The sequence below is a fragment of the Nannobrachium achirus genome (genome assembly GCF_963921795.1).
Source record: "Nannobrachium achirus genome assembly, chromosome: 6".
Classification (NCBI taxonomy): Eukaryota; Metazoa; Chordata; class Actinopteri; order Myctophiformes; family Myctophidae; genus Nannobrachium; species Nannobrachium achirus.
In genome coordinates, this window is record NC_137815.1 from 52,973,990 (window position 1) to 52,989,015 (window position 15,026).

Genomic DNA, 15,026 nt, shown 5'->3' on the forward strand with positions numbered 1-15,026 from the left:
TTAAAGAAAGCTGGAGGTCCAACCATTACGACGTTATAATCTGTTTACTTGTAAATGTATGCACTACCTGCTTGTATTAATTGATTTGTGTCTGTTTGCAAACATAGGTATTAGGGGTGTAACGATATAGTAACTGTATCGAAATATCGTTTTTAACTTAAAAAATCGAAGTATATCGAAATGAAAACAGCTAAAATCGAATCGTATCGTTTTATTTTGTATCGTATCGAATCGGCAGTGCAAAGAATCGATTGTATCGATACTACCTACTTGTGCATTGTATTTAGCATTTTTAAGAAGAAACAAATAAAAAGAGGGGTTTAATTACTTTTCCTTTCCATATAGCTACCATATAGGTCTATCGATAAATGTATGTAATCTCTGGGTTGCAGGTGCAGGTTTGTCAATTATACAATGTCCATGTATTTGGCAGATAATCACTGTGTTTACTTATTTATATCCATAATGTTTCCCTTAAAAACCTGCACTATCCACACCTTTCAGACAGATTTAATTTCTTTGCTAAATAGTTACTATATCGATTTTAAATCATTGAATCGAATCGTACCGTATCGCCATGAATGAACCAATATCGTCCATGTATCGTATCGTCAACCATGTATCGTGATATGTATCGAATCGCTATTAAAATGTATCGTTACACCCCTAATAGGTATACAATGAGATAATTAACAGAATCTGCATGCAGGGATGAATTAGCATTTAAGTAGTAGGCACATGTCTATTGTTCAGTGAGAGACTGTCAAAGACAAAAGTGCGGGAATGCTCTGGAGAGCAGAGTCCCAGGTCAGTACCTCATCCCCCCCAGGGGAAATGGCACCCTTCTCATTACCTACCTCCACATTCACGTTTCATACACCATAAACTTTGCAAATAAATCCTAAAAAATAAAAAGCTTTCTTAAATCCTCAAAATTTAAGAAAGCATTTTTCAGAAAATATGAAAAGTTAGCAGTTTCTTTCTTCACTGACATGATTTTTATTATTATTATTTATTAAATTCTTCTGTATAGTACATGTTATCAATGTTGGTATAAGTGAATCATGTTAAAGTGGAACAGTAAATTGTGTAGATCATTCTTTACTCACCCAATTTAAATGCTGCTATTTGTCCCAAAGCGACTGCAAAAGATTGCTGTTGATTTGTTTCAAAAAGCTAATACCCTGTATAGGTCTATATAACATGTCTCGAATGACAAAAAGTGACACAGTGCTGTTCTGTTTACACAGTGCTGTACTCCCCCCAACTGTATATACGTTCCCCTTTTTCAACAGTTTTTATTACATTTTGACACTTGCTTTGGCAATGTAAACGTATGTTTTCTCATGCCAATAAAAATCCTTTGAATTGAATTCCCTCCCACGTGTGTGATGTGATGATGGGCGTGTGCTCAGTCAAAGTCATTGATCCCAAACCATTAGGCAGCAGATCTGCTCTCTTTACAGGGTCACCACGTTCCCAGATTCACACAAAGTCTCTCTCCCGTCCTCCACCTGTTCCCCTGAGATCTAACCATTGTCCCTCAGCAGTAAGAGCACTGAGCATGTGGCAGCACCACACTCCTCATTGTCCATCCTGGTTCTCTGATTGGCTAAGACTGTGAGAAAGTCCAACCAGCCCCAGACCCACACATTCATATGTAGATTGGGGACTATAAATAGGAGGGATGAAGCCAGCAGAGATCAGATTCTCTCCACAGAGACCTCTACTCTAGTCTACAGCACAGAGATCAGCCATGGCTCCTACAATCACTTCATCATTCACCTCTTCTAAGGAGCTCCTGAATCTGAACCACAAGGTAAATTGAAGATTCAACTTTATGAACACAAATATTGTAATTGGTTGTACTGATTCAAATGTATGTTGTTCTTCAGAATAAGTTTATTAATGATGCCCTTCTTCTTTCTGCAGATAAGAAAACCATTGGTGGAGAAGTTGCGCAGAGAGCGAATCAACAGCAGCATTGAGCAGCTCAAGTCTCTCCTGGGTCCAGAGATCCTCAAACAACAGAATGACTCCAAGCTGGAGAAAGCAGACATCCTGGAGATGACAGTTTGCTTCCGACTGCAGCAGCATCAACCTGTCAACTCAGCACCTGTCAATCAGGGACAGGGATACTCCAGGTGTGTCCAAGAGGTGGTGCACTTCCTGTCCAAGGATGAGGTGAAGATACAGTCCCAGAGAAGACTGCTGGACCACTTCCAGAACCTGCAGTCATCCTCTGACAAGAACATGAAGGAGACTTGTTTACCTCAGCTGAGGTCTCCAGTTCAGTCCAGCATCACCAAAGAGAAGAGTCCAGTCAACATCGCCCTCTGGAGGCCCTGGTAGAAAACTACAGACTGGAACTCCAACCTGACTGACTGAGTTGACCATATTGGTCCTAGACTGTCAAAGAACTTTATCATTCGATACTGAATGTATTATTTCTCTGTATTTACTGACAGCTTTTCAATACCTTTAATGTTTAATGTTTAAACTAATTCAATAAGAAAAAATAATATCTTAGTGGAAATGAAAATAAGGATCACTGTGTCTTTAATGCAAAGATAGATAGCAACTTGTTTGCTAAATTCATGCTGTCATATTATTGTGACATGTATTTAATTACTTGATTGTTGCAGTTCAAGTTGAACTGTAAGTGCTTAATGTCAATTATGTTTTACCATTATGCATTTCATATCCTATAATATAGGAAGGATTTCAATGCTATATGGTAGCATTTAATATCCTACCATATATGACCTATGTTGTTATGTAGGTCTTTACATGATCCTTTTGTTTAAAAGGAATAGTTAACTTACTGCTGTCACTTTTTTGTAGTGACACTGACATTATTATGTTGATTAGAACATTTATATTTCTGAGGAAATTAAAAGAATTGTCACTGTTTCTTTAATGCAAAGACGGATAGCAGCATGTATGCTGGATTCAAGCTGTCATATTATTGTGACATTTATTACCTGATTGTTGCAGTTCAAGTTGAACTGGAAGTTCTTCATTTCAATGGTTTTTTGCCATTATGCATTATATTTCCTATAATGGTATTAATGCAAGACTGGACTTTATTTACTGCTGTCACTTTTTTGTAGTGACACGGACAGTGACACTTATGATGATGTGTATCATTAGATTTTTGTTATCACATTGATTGAAAACCTATGATCTGTTTTAAGGTCTTCTCCTTATTTTCTTTTTTTTACTGAATACCACGTGAACAGTTTACATGAAGTGTAATATTTACTCACAATATTGTTTATTGTTCAATTTATATCATGTGATATGTCTTTCATAAAGACAAGCCCTCATTGTAAACTCTCAACTGTATTTGAGTACAGTTCTTGGAGAAATGTCCAAGTTATTGTTGTGATGTGTCATCACTTCTATCTGCCTTCAGTGGAGGAATTTACACATGATATGAGATCATGTGACTCATGGAGTTTTTTTAATAAACCAACCTCAACTGCCATCTTTCTTGTCATTTGCATTTTCTCTACCCATTGACACAGTCTCTTTACCAGATCCATAGAAATATAATGTTGTTACATACTGTTATGTAAAAGATTAGAATGACGAATGAGGTACCTTATTTGGTATTTCTAACTACATACATTTATTTGTAAACCTCAATTATGTAATTTTAGATATCCACATTTGAATTTCATGGGAGTTGAACATGCATCACAAAACATAATACCGGTAATAATGATTGCAATTTTAGATCATGCAAATCATACTATATTTCAATAGTGTTTTTCTGAGTCAAATTCCCAAATGTAAGGTGCATGGATAGGGTATACAGAAACAAAAAAAAGAAGTTCACTTTGAATCCTTAAGTTAGGGTCCACTGTTACCTTCTCAGACAATAAGTTCACTCAAGCTAATGTGATTGGTAACGGGACACACTTTGATTGTTCCTCCAATGAAAGCTGTGAATGGACAGCGTGTGGGAACCCAGAGAAAACTCACTCACAGAGAGACAATCGATCCAAATCTCTGCCCTGGGGGTGATGATGGGACAATAGACCCAAACCTCTGCCCTCGGGGGGCGAGGAGGTTTGAACTGTGTTTTATAGTTATGTTTCAACATACCAGAATGGGCAATGCTTCTTCTTCAATGCTATTTTGTACTCCAAAAAATGTATTTAAAAAATGTTACTTTTATTTCTACACTTTGCTTAAATATCATGCCATGTCATGTACTGTATGTATGAGAGTAGATTTCACTTGTATTCAAAGTCTTCAATTTCAGTGGTATTTCCTCAAAATAAATCCCTGATCAAGTGGAGCCTATTGAACAGATGTGGTTGGAATATAACAGAGTGGTAAGCCTGATAAGCCACTGTTTAGTTTTTGTTTGTTTATGTATCGCCAAAATCCATGTTCCGTTTTTGACTTATTTTATTTGTTTGTCTAGGCAGAAGCTAGAAGTCCAACCATTAAGACTTTATTGACTGTTTACTTTTAAATGTATGCACTACCTGCTTGCATTAATTACAGATTTGTGTTTGTTTGCAAACAAAATAGGTATACAATGAGATCATTAACTGAATCAGCATGCAGGGAGGAATTAGCATTTAAGTAGTAGGCACATGTCTATTGTTAAGTGAGAGACTGTCAATGACCAAAGTGTGGGAATGCTCTGGAGAGCAGAGTCCCAGGTCACCTCAACCCTCCAGGGGAAATGGCACCCTTTTCATTACCTACCGACCTCCAACTACATGTTTCATACACCATAAAATCCTCAGTTAATTCTGAGCGTGTACAAATGTAACCAACGTTCACTTGTACACTCTTAGAATGACCCATAAAGGTCTGTATACAGTGGTATAGGCCAAATCAGACTGAAATTGTTAAATTAACACAGAGGATGTGACTGTGTACTAAAAGTTTGATCAAGTAAATCAGGTAGACTTTTGATGTCTGATTTCTACAATTTAAACTGCATCACTTCAAGCTCAAAAGAGTGGCCGTTGTTACATAATAAAGTGACCATTATGTAGCCTATTGATAAAGTTACTTGTGTTCCTCAAATGTTATTTTGAACTTCCCAGGACAACATCTTTGAAAATAGAAAGACTGAAGGCTATAAAAATTCAAAGTCCAAGAACATATGAAGTCATACCAAGACGAATTGATTGCCTTGTGTGTCACATATGTTTACTGTTATGAATTTCCTATTACTATTGCCAGGTAATTATACTGTACATTAGTATAGTTGATCTTAATTCACATAGTTTAATCATCCTCCCTGACAAATATAGTTTCTTCAATGTTAATTCTAAAACTTGAGTGCCAGCCAATGAGGTCCTTTCCCTCCAGATGGTTTGTGATAACAGCCGTCACTAAGCCTAAGGGCCATTCAAAGTCCTTTTGAGTGCATTGACCACAGCACACAGGACTCAGTGTGGGAAACTCTGACCAACTCTATACTCACATGACGTCAAGTGACAAGACAGGAGAAACATATGCTTCATTCATACACATTACATCACAGCATCTCAAAAAAATATATATATATTTTATTTTTCTCAGAATAAATTCTATAGACCCAGATCATGAAACAAAATTGATGCTCTCACTTATGTTCCAAGATCCTGTAATGATCATGTAATTAAATGTCACTCATTTAGTAAAGCTTGGTGTGATGGGATCATTTGTTTGTGTTAATGATAGATTATAAGAATTGTAGTATAAGTGTCAGATATCCCATATAAAGTAGAATGTGATATACAGTGTTAAATATGCACTGGCCTGTAAATTGTTTATATTTGTCTATGTTACACCAATCGCTATATGTCTCCCACATGTGTGTGATGTAATGAGGAGCGTGTGCTCAGTCAAAGTCATTGATCCCAAACCAATAGGCAGCAGTTCTGCTTTACAGGGTCACCACTTTCCCATATCCTCACAAAGTCCCTCTCCATCACCCCCCAGTCGTCCACCTGTTCCCCTGAGATCTAACCATTGTCCCTCATCAGTAAGAGCATTGAGCATGTGTCAGCACTAAATTCCTCATTGTCCTTCCTGACTCTCTGATTGGCTGAGACTGTGAGAAAGTCCAACCAGACCCAGACCCACACATTCATATGTAGATTGGGGACTATAAATAGGAGGGATGAAGCAAGTAAAGAATCAGATTCTCTCTACAGAGACCTCTACTCTACAGCACAGAGATCAGCCATGGCTCCTACAATCACTTCACCATTCACCTCTTCTAAGGAACACCTGACTCTAAACCACAAGGTAAATTGAACACATGTCATTATTAATTAATAATGTCAATAATAATTGTTTTCACTGGTTCAAACTTGTCTTCTTCAGAATATGTTTATTAATAATGCCCTTCTTCTTTCTGCAGCAAAGAAAACCATTGGTGGAGAAGTTGCGCAGAGAGCGAATCAACAGCAGCATTGAGCAGCTCAAGTCTCTCCTGGGTCCAGAGATCCTCAAACAACAGAATGACTCCAAGCTGGAGAAAGCAGACATCCTGGAGATGACAGTTTGCTTCCTGACACGACTGCAGCAGTATCAACCTGTCAACTCAGCACCTGTCAATCAGGGTTACTCCAGGTGTGTCCAAGAGGTGGTGCACTTCCTGTCCAAGGATGAGGTGAAGATACAGTCCCAGAGAAGACTGCTGGACCACTTCCAGAACCTGCAGTCATCCTCTGACAAGAACATGAAGGAGACTTGTTTGCCTCAGCTGAGGTCTCCAGTTCAGTCCAGCATTACCAAAGAGAAGAGTCCAGTCAACATCGCCCTCTGGAGGCCTTGGTAGAAAACTACAGACTGGAACTCCAACCTGATCAATTGAGTTGACCATATTGGTCCTAGATTTCTGTCAAACAGCTGTATTTTCAATACAGAAAGACTTGGTCTTCAGCATGTACACTTTGTAAAGAAGTTTTTTTAACTAGGCTACTTGTAGGCTAATGTTTTATGTTAAAACATCATTTTCTTTTCATCAGAAAAGTAACATTTTCCTAGAGACCGAAGAAACTTCACTGCTTTTGTGCTTTATGTTAAGGCGCAGAGCAACTGATACATCAGTATTATGATGTTGCATTTTTCTGTCAATGCAGATTTTTGGATCTTTTCACTGCCATGACAATGTTTTTTACCTGACATTTAGAGATCAGTTATATTGATCCAAAACCTTTACTGTCCTCAAGTGGACACATACCTTTAATCTAAGTGATTAATTAAGCCTGATCTATTGTAAGATCAATAGTTTTAATATGCGCTTCTGTTAAAAAGCCATATCCAACTTTATACTGTCATTATTTTCGAGTGACTTTAACATTGTTATGACAATGTGTATTGTGAAGTATCTTCAGCATTATAATGCAATATACTGTAATATTGAATTTACCTGTCAGCCTAGTCCTAGAAGCTATGCGGTGGATATTTTCACTGACACAACAATGTATTTGCCGGACAGTTACGGATCAATTATACTGATCTAAAACTTGTACTGTCCTTAAAGTCTTTGGTCAAAGCTATCCTTTTGTTTTAAAAAAAGGCTTATTATTTTATACTGTCACAAGTTTCTATGAATGAATTCTATGAATGTTATTGACTGAATACACTGGTTATTTAACTCTTCTTATCATCACTTATGTGATTGGCAAAACCTGGTATATTTTATGATCTTATTTTGATCATTAGCATTTCTTCCTACAAAATGTAATGTTGTTTTCAACAGCCCATTGTAGAATGGAGATTATTTTGTTATTGTTCATGTCATACAATGTCCTACGTCTCTCATAGAGACAAGTTCTCATTGTAAATCCTCTACTCTATTTGAGTACAGTGTCTTGGAGAAATATCCAAGTTATTGTTGTGATGTGTCATCACTTCTATTTTCCTTCAGCTCAGTTAAAGAATGTGTTGCTGAATGCTGATGTGATTCATTGAGTCTTTTTCAATAAACAAACATCAACTGCAATCTTTTTTGTCAATTTTCTTTTCTCCGTTCACTGATAAAGGTCTCCAAATTAACTACAAAGTTCAAAACGTGTTATGTTATTAGGATTCTCTGACTGTATTTTTTGACTACATGTCAGTGGATTATCTTATAAATGTGTGAAAATTAAGGGAACAATTATTTTTTGGAAATCTGCCCTTTCCTTTACATCTCACAGTTAAATCAACACTAGTAGGCCTACTAGAACCATTCTAAAAATATAGCACACATTATTATTTCTCATGGATTCCTAATAAGGCATGTGCACACATAGACATCAAAGGGAACTTGAACCCCTTCCCTTTTATCCGTCTCTAAAAAGTGCCCTCTCCAGACCATGATTGTGGTTTTCATATGGTTAAAGAAATGAAAATGCCATGCCATACCTGAAGGCAGCGTTCAAGAGAATTGCCTTTTCAAAACTCACCTGAATAGAAATCCAGTATTGACTTGATTATGCTTAGTTCAGTATGGTATCAAGCACCGAAAATAGCTGACCTCCAAGCTCACAACGTGTAGCAGCTTGACAAGTTATGAGCTTGGAGGTCTGCTATTTTCGATGTTTTCACCAAAAGGCCCTTTTAGAAATGTCAGCCCCTGCCTCTCTAACATTCTCTGCATGTCCCTGTTCCTAATAACTTTAATGGGACTGATAAAACATTGTTTTATCAGCTTTGGTTTGTAAATATATTTTGGTGTGCAGCTGAGCACACTGTTTTATTCTTGACATTAACACAAGTGCAAAACATAACAGGAAAAAACATTACAATACAATTTACTTTCCTCTTAATCACTTAAGCCCTACAGGCCTACACAGTATACTGTATACTTTATTCAGTTTATTGCAAATAACCAATCTACAAGCTCACAATGCATCCCATCTCTACACACACACACTGAGCTTCTGAACATTCTGAAATGAAATAAAATACATTTGTTTTTATTTAAATGTCAAAATGTTCGCATAATGATATGCCTAAAATATGGACATGGATGTTGCTGTAACTTATAGCAACAGGTATGACTGCAACAGGTTGGATGGATCTATTTTTACACTCATTTTTACAGCTAATTGAACACAAAGGAGTTTTGGTTGGATGGTATTATGGGCATATGTCCGAAAAGCTGGATTCCCAGCTTTCCATTATCCATCTTTCTGACTGTCTGCAGATCTACAAGCTTGTAGACTGGCTGTTCTTGGTGCACGACGCCAGCACACAAATAAAGTATGCTACATCAGTAAAGTATGCTACATCAGTGGTTCTCAACCTGCGGGTCGGGATCTCCAGGGGGGTCCCCAAATTATTTTGGGGAATCCCCAGATTATTAACTTAATGTGCAACATTGTTTTCTCACTCAACAGTAAACAAACCAACATAATGTTTAAGCGTATATATATATATATATATATATATATATATATATAGAGGGTATCTGCACATTTCTAAAGTGACAATTTAATACCTCTAAAATGACAAATTAAACATTGGCCAAAATGTCAAATATTAGAGGCAGAAATTGTGCAAATAGCCGAACACTATTTTCACAATAGAACCGTGTTCTACAAAATGTAATGCCTCAACTCTTAGTGCTCGTCAGGGTGGGGGGGTCCCCATGCAGTTAAAATACGATTTTTTTAGGGGTCACGGCCTGAAAAGGTTGAGAACCACTGTGCTACATCACCGTTATCAGTCTGTCTATCTGTGCAGAGTCTCAGGTTTCTCCCTTCCCTCGTCTCCTCTCCCACAGCTGGCTCCCTCCCTGCAGGAGGTGTGAGCGTGCCCTGGTCACACGCCCTCCTCTCTCTGGAGCTGGGAGCCACAGCCACACACGGCTTCCCACACTTCACTATGCAGGCTGTCAGCCCCTCTCACAATGGAAGTGTGTCGGCCCTGACAAAGCCCCAGGGCCCAGGACTGGTCCCATGCAAAGGACAGAGGTAGGCCTATAGGCTTAAGGGCCAGTTTACAGATAAACCATCTGGCTGAGCTGCAGCTCACTGGTGAAAGATGCAGCGTGTGTAGGAACAACAACACACTTACAGCATTATGATGGGAGTGTATTCATTTTTTGTGTGTGTGTGCGTGTGTGTGTGTGTGTGTGTGTGTGTGTGTGTGTGTGTGTGTGTGTGTGTGTGTGTGTGTGTGTGTGCGTGTGCGTGTGCGCGCGCGCGCGTGCGCATGTCTGTCACACATTTTATTGCTTTGGTATTGAAATATAGATTATAGATAGATTAGATAGATCTTCTGAAATCTCTTGAGATACTGTTATTGTCCATAAAACACTTAACTGATTGGATGTTTCTCTGCCCCAGAAACTGTAATGTACTAAGAGGCTTGGCTGTCCTGTTCCTAGCTTTGGGATTTTTTTCATATAGGCCTATGTTAAATGCATAATCCTGTTTTGATGGATTTCCTGAAGAAAAAAAAGAAAAAAAAGAAAAGAAAATAGCATACAGTTATTTTCACATGTTTTTCAAGTGATGTAACATATTCTGTTATATTTATAGCCTCTGTGTTCAAACCTCAGAATAGCAATAAAGATTGCCCTGTGTCCACATGGGTACTGACACTTTCCCAGAGAATAATTTAGCTGACCTTGTAATGAAGGGCATACACAACATCCCACCTGTTCCACTGCAGCAGCCATTAAATTCAGCCTATTGTCCCACACTCTGGGCTTCCTGATTGGATGGACGGCAGAGACGATGAGGATAAGAAGCATGAATTCAGAGGGAAGATACAGCAGATATCAGAGAAGACCCTCTCAACACATATGAGATCAACTGCAGCCGAAATCAAGCAAAACATTTCTTTAGGAAAAACAATAAACTGAGGACCTTCATCTGAAAATGGCTTACTTTGACTTTGCTCTTCAGGACACCACAAAGAACATCTACATTAGGTATGTTATGGCTCTTTTATAAAGTCAACCTTGTTATTCATGTATAGGCCTACACACAAATTATGGGTTTCAATTTAACTGTACATTGATCAATTAACATGTGACCAGTGATTTTACCTGTATTGCATTTTGTTCTTTGTGCAAGTTGCTTTTGAATGTTTTCAAACTATATACCATAATCCAATTCTGACATATTAAAATGTCAGGATCCTAAAGGATTCTATTGGAACTTTGGGAAATCTTATAGGATAATTATAGAAATTGTAATAGTCTGTCATTTCATTTGTACTGTTTAAATATTGGTCATCAAAGAGTGTTGATCTGTATTTGTGAAATATTGAAGTTGTGAAGGAATATAAATGATGATCCAAATAAAAACAGAATAAAAAAAGTCTGTTGGACCATTACCTACTGAACTCTCATGTTAATAATACAATATGAATAGGTTTAAGGCAATGTTAGGCCTGTGAATTATTATTGAACACACCAGATCCTGTTGTGAACTCTATGTGATTAAAATGTACAGTAAGTGATTACAAACTAAGTATTCATGGCTGTTCTCATTCTCACAGGTACCGATGCAACCTCCACATGTTGGAGAGGAAATGTAGCACGGGTGTGGAGAAGCTGAAGGTTCTGATCGGAGAACACCTGCAGAATGGGATCCCTGCCTCAGACCTCCTAGAGAAGACCTTGTCCTTCTTCACTCTGAGGAAGACCCTCCTGTCACACAACGGCTACTCGAAATGTTCAAGAGACATCCTCCGTCTCTTTCCCACTGCAGATGAAGATGTAGCACCTCTGTGGCTTTAACCGTGACCAAGAAACATTCAAGTGCCTGAAAGTACCCCTGGACATTATTTGGTTTCTCTGGTTGCTCAGTGTCTTCAGATTGACTGTATTGATTTGAGAGACATTGTTTGTGTCTGCGTATTTATAGCACAACATATACATATTGGTGTTGATTTTCTCTCCGCTTATATGCAAGCATGACAAACCCCTCAATTGCTTTTTTGTGAAGAGAACGACAGAATGAGTCAAAATTATTCAAGTGAAGACCCCTGCTGTCACACAACAGACGCTCCAACTATTGAGGGTTGTTTCTGTCTCTTTCCTGCCCCAGAGGATGAAGCATCAATCTACTGATGAGAATAAGCATGGAAGGATGAATGGACTCCGAGTCAAAGGTGAAGGAGGTTCACGAGGAGCAGATAACATAAATTCTGCAACTGTTCTTTCTGCTGCTTTGTATAGAGTGGCCGTTTCTTCCTCTTTCCGAAAGTTCCCAACAAAGACTCATGACTATGCAAGAAATGGTGAAGCTGCTGAGTTTTATGTATCGAATGCATTCACATTATGGGTGGATGCTCGCAACCAAATTATTATGTGTATAGGCGATATCTAATTGGTATTTTCAACAGCCTCATCATGACTCCATCTTTTTAATCAGTGAGGTCTGTATGAATCAAAATTGTGTAGCGTACAATGCATGCAGAACACAATAATGCTTATCTACTCTTTCTGTGAAAATGTGAATACTGCCTTGTTTCAAGGTATAGCATATTGCATTCAGTCATTCATACAAAGATTTATTACTGTATATTTTATATTTACTGTGTAATACAGATGCATGTGTTCTTTTTTATCGCCAAAGGATATTTTTGTTTGAAAACTCATTCCAAATAATTAAAGTCATAAAAAATGCCAACTGTATATTCCCATTCATGTGTCTGACATCACATTGGTTCCTCTGGGTCTAATGTGAAAATACTTTGGTTTTAGTTATAAGAACTTGAATTCTGTATAGCGACATGGCACTGACCATGAAATATTATATAATATAATATCATAATGACAATTAATTAGAAACACCTGGCTTTGATCTCTGTAAAGCAAGCTACTTGTGTATGATAGTAAACCACCAGTAGTTTACAGTAGTTATTTTCAACCTTCTTCGTTTCAAGGACAAGGACATGATATTTTTTCTATGACCTCAGACTACACTGTAAAATCCTCAGGGTTAAAGGTAGGGTAAGTGATATCTTGATGTTCTGATAGTACTTATTGCTTTGTTCAGTAACCGTCTCCAGTAACAGTCTCTGACTCTTTAGTAAACACAACAGAAAATGCATTTTCAGGTCGGGATAATAATGTCATCCAATCAGGAGAGGGAATGCATACAGGATACAGATCAAAGAAGTTATATCGGAAGTGATGACACAAAGAAATTAGCAGACAAAATTGGAACAGGAACACTGTAAAAAAAAAGGCTAATGGCTGAAATTGGCAACCCAACTGAAAATGTATTTTCTCTGTAGAGGCCGAACAAACACAATATCCTGGATTACTTTGACAATATAGCGCATTAAACAGTTTTTAACCCAAAAATATCATTTATTTGCCTTTAAGTTAAATCTGAATGTTCAAATGAAATGAAATGGACCCATACATAGCCCTTTTGGTTTTGCACACTTTGGGTCCATTTAGATGAGAACCCCCTGGAACAGACACCCTCAAGGACCTCTAGTGGTCTCTGGGGCCGATATGAGGGCAACTCACTTCACACCTCTGGTTACATCATTGCCTTTTCATGCTATCTACATAATGTGTGTACATGTTTATTGGATGAGGAAACTAAATGATCAATTGTCAAAATATTTCTGTTCTCATTTATATTTACTTTATTTCCCCAACATTTAAATAGTTATGGAGATTGTTGGAGAATATATTCAAGCTATGACAAGTGGTCACAAAGGTATCACAATTGACCCTGATGTACACATTATTATGATTAACAATAATAAGAATAAGAATAATCATAACAATTATTATGATTATTATTATTGGTACAATTTCTTCCTGTGCTTTTCAAACAAACTAACGCCATCAGCTGACTTCAAAGGTCAAATGAAATTGAAGGCACCTTGTAATCCACACCGCGTAAAGGCCAGTGGTGTAATACAGTAAACAAGTACATTTGATTTTGAGGTATTTGTACTTTACTTGAGTATTTCCAAATTTCCAATACTTTTACTTCTACTCCACTACATCTCAGATCCAAATATTGTACTTTTATGCCACTACAACTATTTGAAAACTTTAGTTACTAGTTACTTTGTAGATTTAGATTATAATTATAATGCATGCATGCACCCTATATTTCAGCCAATAGCAGATCTACAAACTCACAATGTGTGCTTGTAGATCTGCTATTTTCAGAAGATTTGTATACATTGGGACATTCTTCATGATGAGTACTTTTACTTTTGGTACTTTAAGTAACATTTTCATGCCAATACTTTTGCTTTTTTACTCAAGTATGTTTTGCATTACTGACTTTTACTTGTAACAGTGTATTTCTACATTGCAGTATTGATACATTTTCTTGAGCAAAAAGTTTTCCTCCACTGGTAAAGGCCTACATCAATACCATCCTAACATGTTTATGAGTAGACTAATCGCTGGGCTTCAATTATACAAAATAACACAAGGACACTCATTGTTTTTTAAGATTGTTTTTATTCGCATCCACTTGGTTTGAGAGATACATTCATTTCTGAAAGAATTTGTTTTAAACAACAGAAACATTTACTTCATTGAAGGTAGGGGTGCTGTCACCCACAGAGTGAACATTCAGCACGTTTGTTTGGAACAGTTCTCTCAACAGAGAGAATACTGAAATCTGTCAAAAATACAGATGATATTTTTAGCACATCTTCTTTAAAATTTGATATTGAATATCAATATCTAAACTCAAAAAAGAATTAATATCACAAATAGAAATATATGCCATTAACACTAAATATTCCCATAGGGAAGGAAATGTAACATTTACTTTTAGAAACTGATTCATTTTGATAATCAAAATAGTTGACATGGTGAATCACCATAATTGATCTGTTCATCTTAGTAACAAATAATTGTATTCCTTAAAAATATAAGAAAGCAAAAATAAATCAACTGATACATAGACCTCAAAAGAGGTGATAGAGTTTTTTCAGTCCACTGTAAGTACAACTAGTTGTACAACATTATTTAGTCTCTCTTTCATAAAAGTATGCCTTTCTGGCACAAACATATTTGACCAATGTGGTCAATTGAATTTGTTTGAGTTGCTACAGTCTGTAGTTTT

The 15,026-nt window shown here is 37.1% G+C and overlaps 1 protein-coding gene and 1 pseudogene across 2 annotated transcripts; both read left to right on the plus strand.

Moving 5' to 3' along the window:
* Positions 1–1,687: 1,687 nt before the first annotated feature.
* Positions 1,688–2,352, plus strand: LOC308287736 (transcription factor HES-5-like; annotated as a pseudogene). The gene is made up of 2 exons: positions 1,688–1,819; positions 1,933–2,352. The product of its transcript is annotated as a transcription factor HES-5-like (transcript).
* A 3,809-nt stretch (positions 2,353–6,161) lies between these two features.
* On the plus strand, positions 6,162–6,802 carry LOC308287801 (transcription factor HES-5-like; the record flags this gene model as incomplete). Its single annotated transcript, XM_080729081.1, has 2 exons — positions 6,162–6,267; positions 6,383–6,802. The coding sequence occupies exons 1-2, from the start codon at positions 6,205–6,207 to the stop codon at positions 6,800–6,802; spliced, it is 483 nt and encodes a 160-aa protein (XP_080585207.1). The 5' UTR covers positions 6,162–6,204.
* Positions 6,803–15,026: the final 8,224 nt, after the last annotated feature.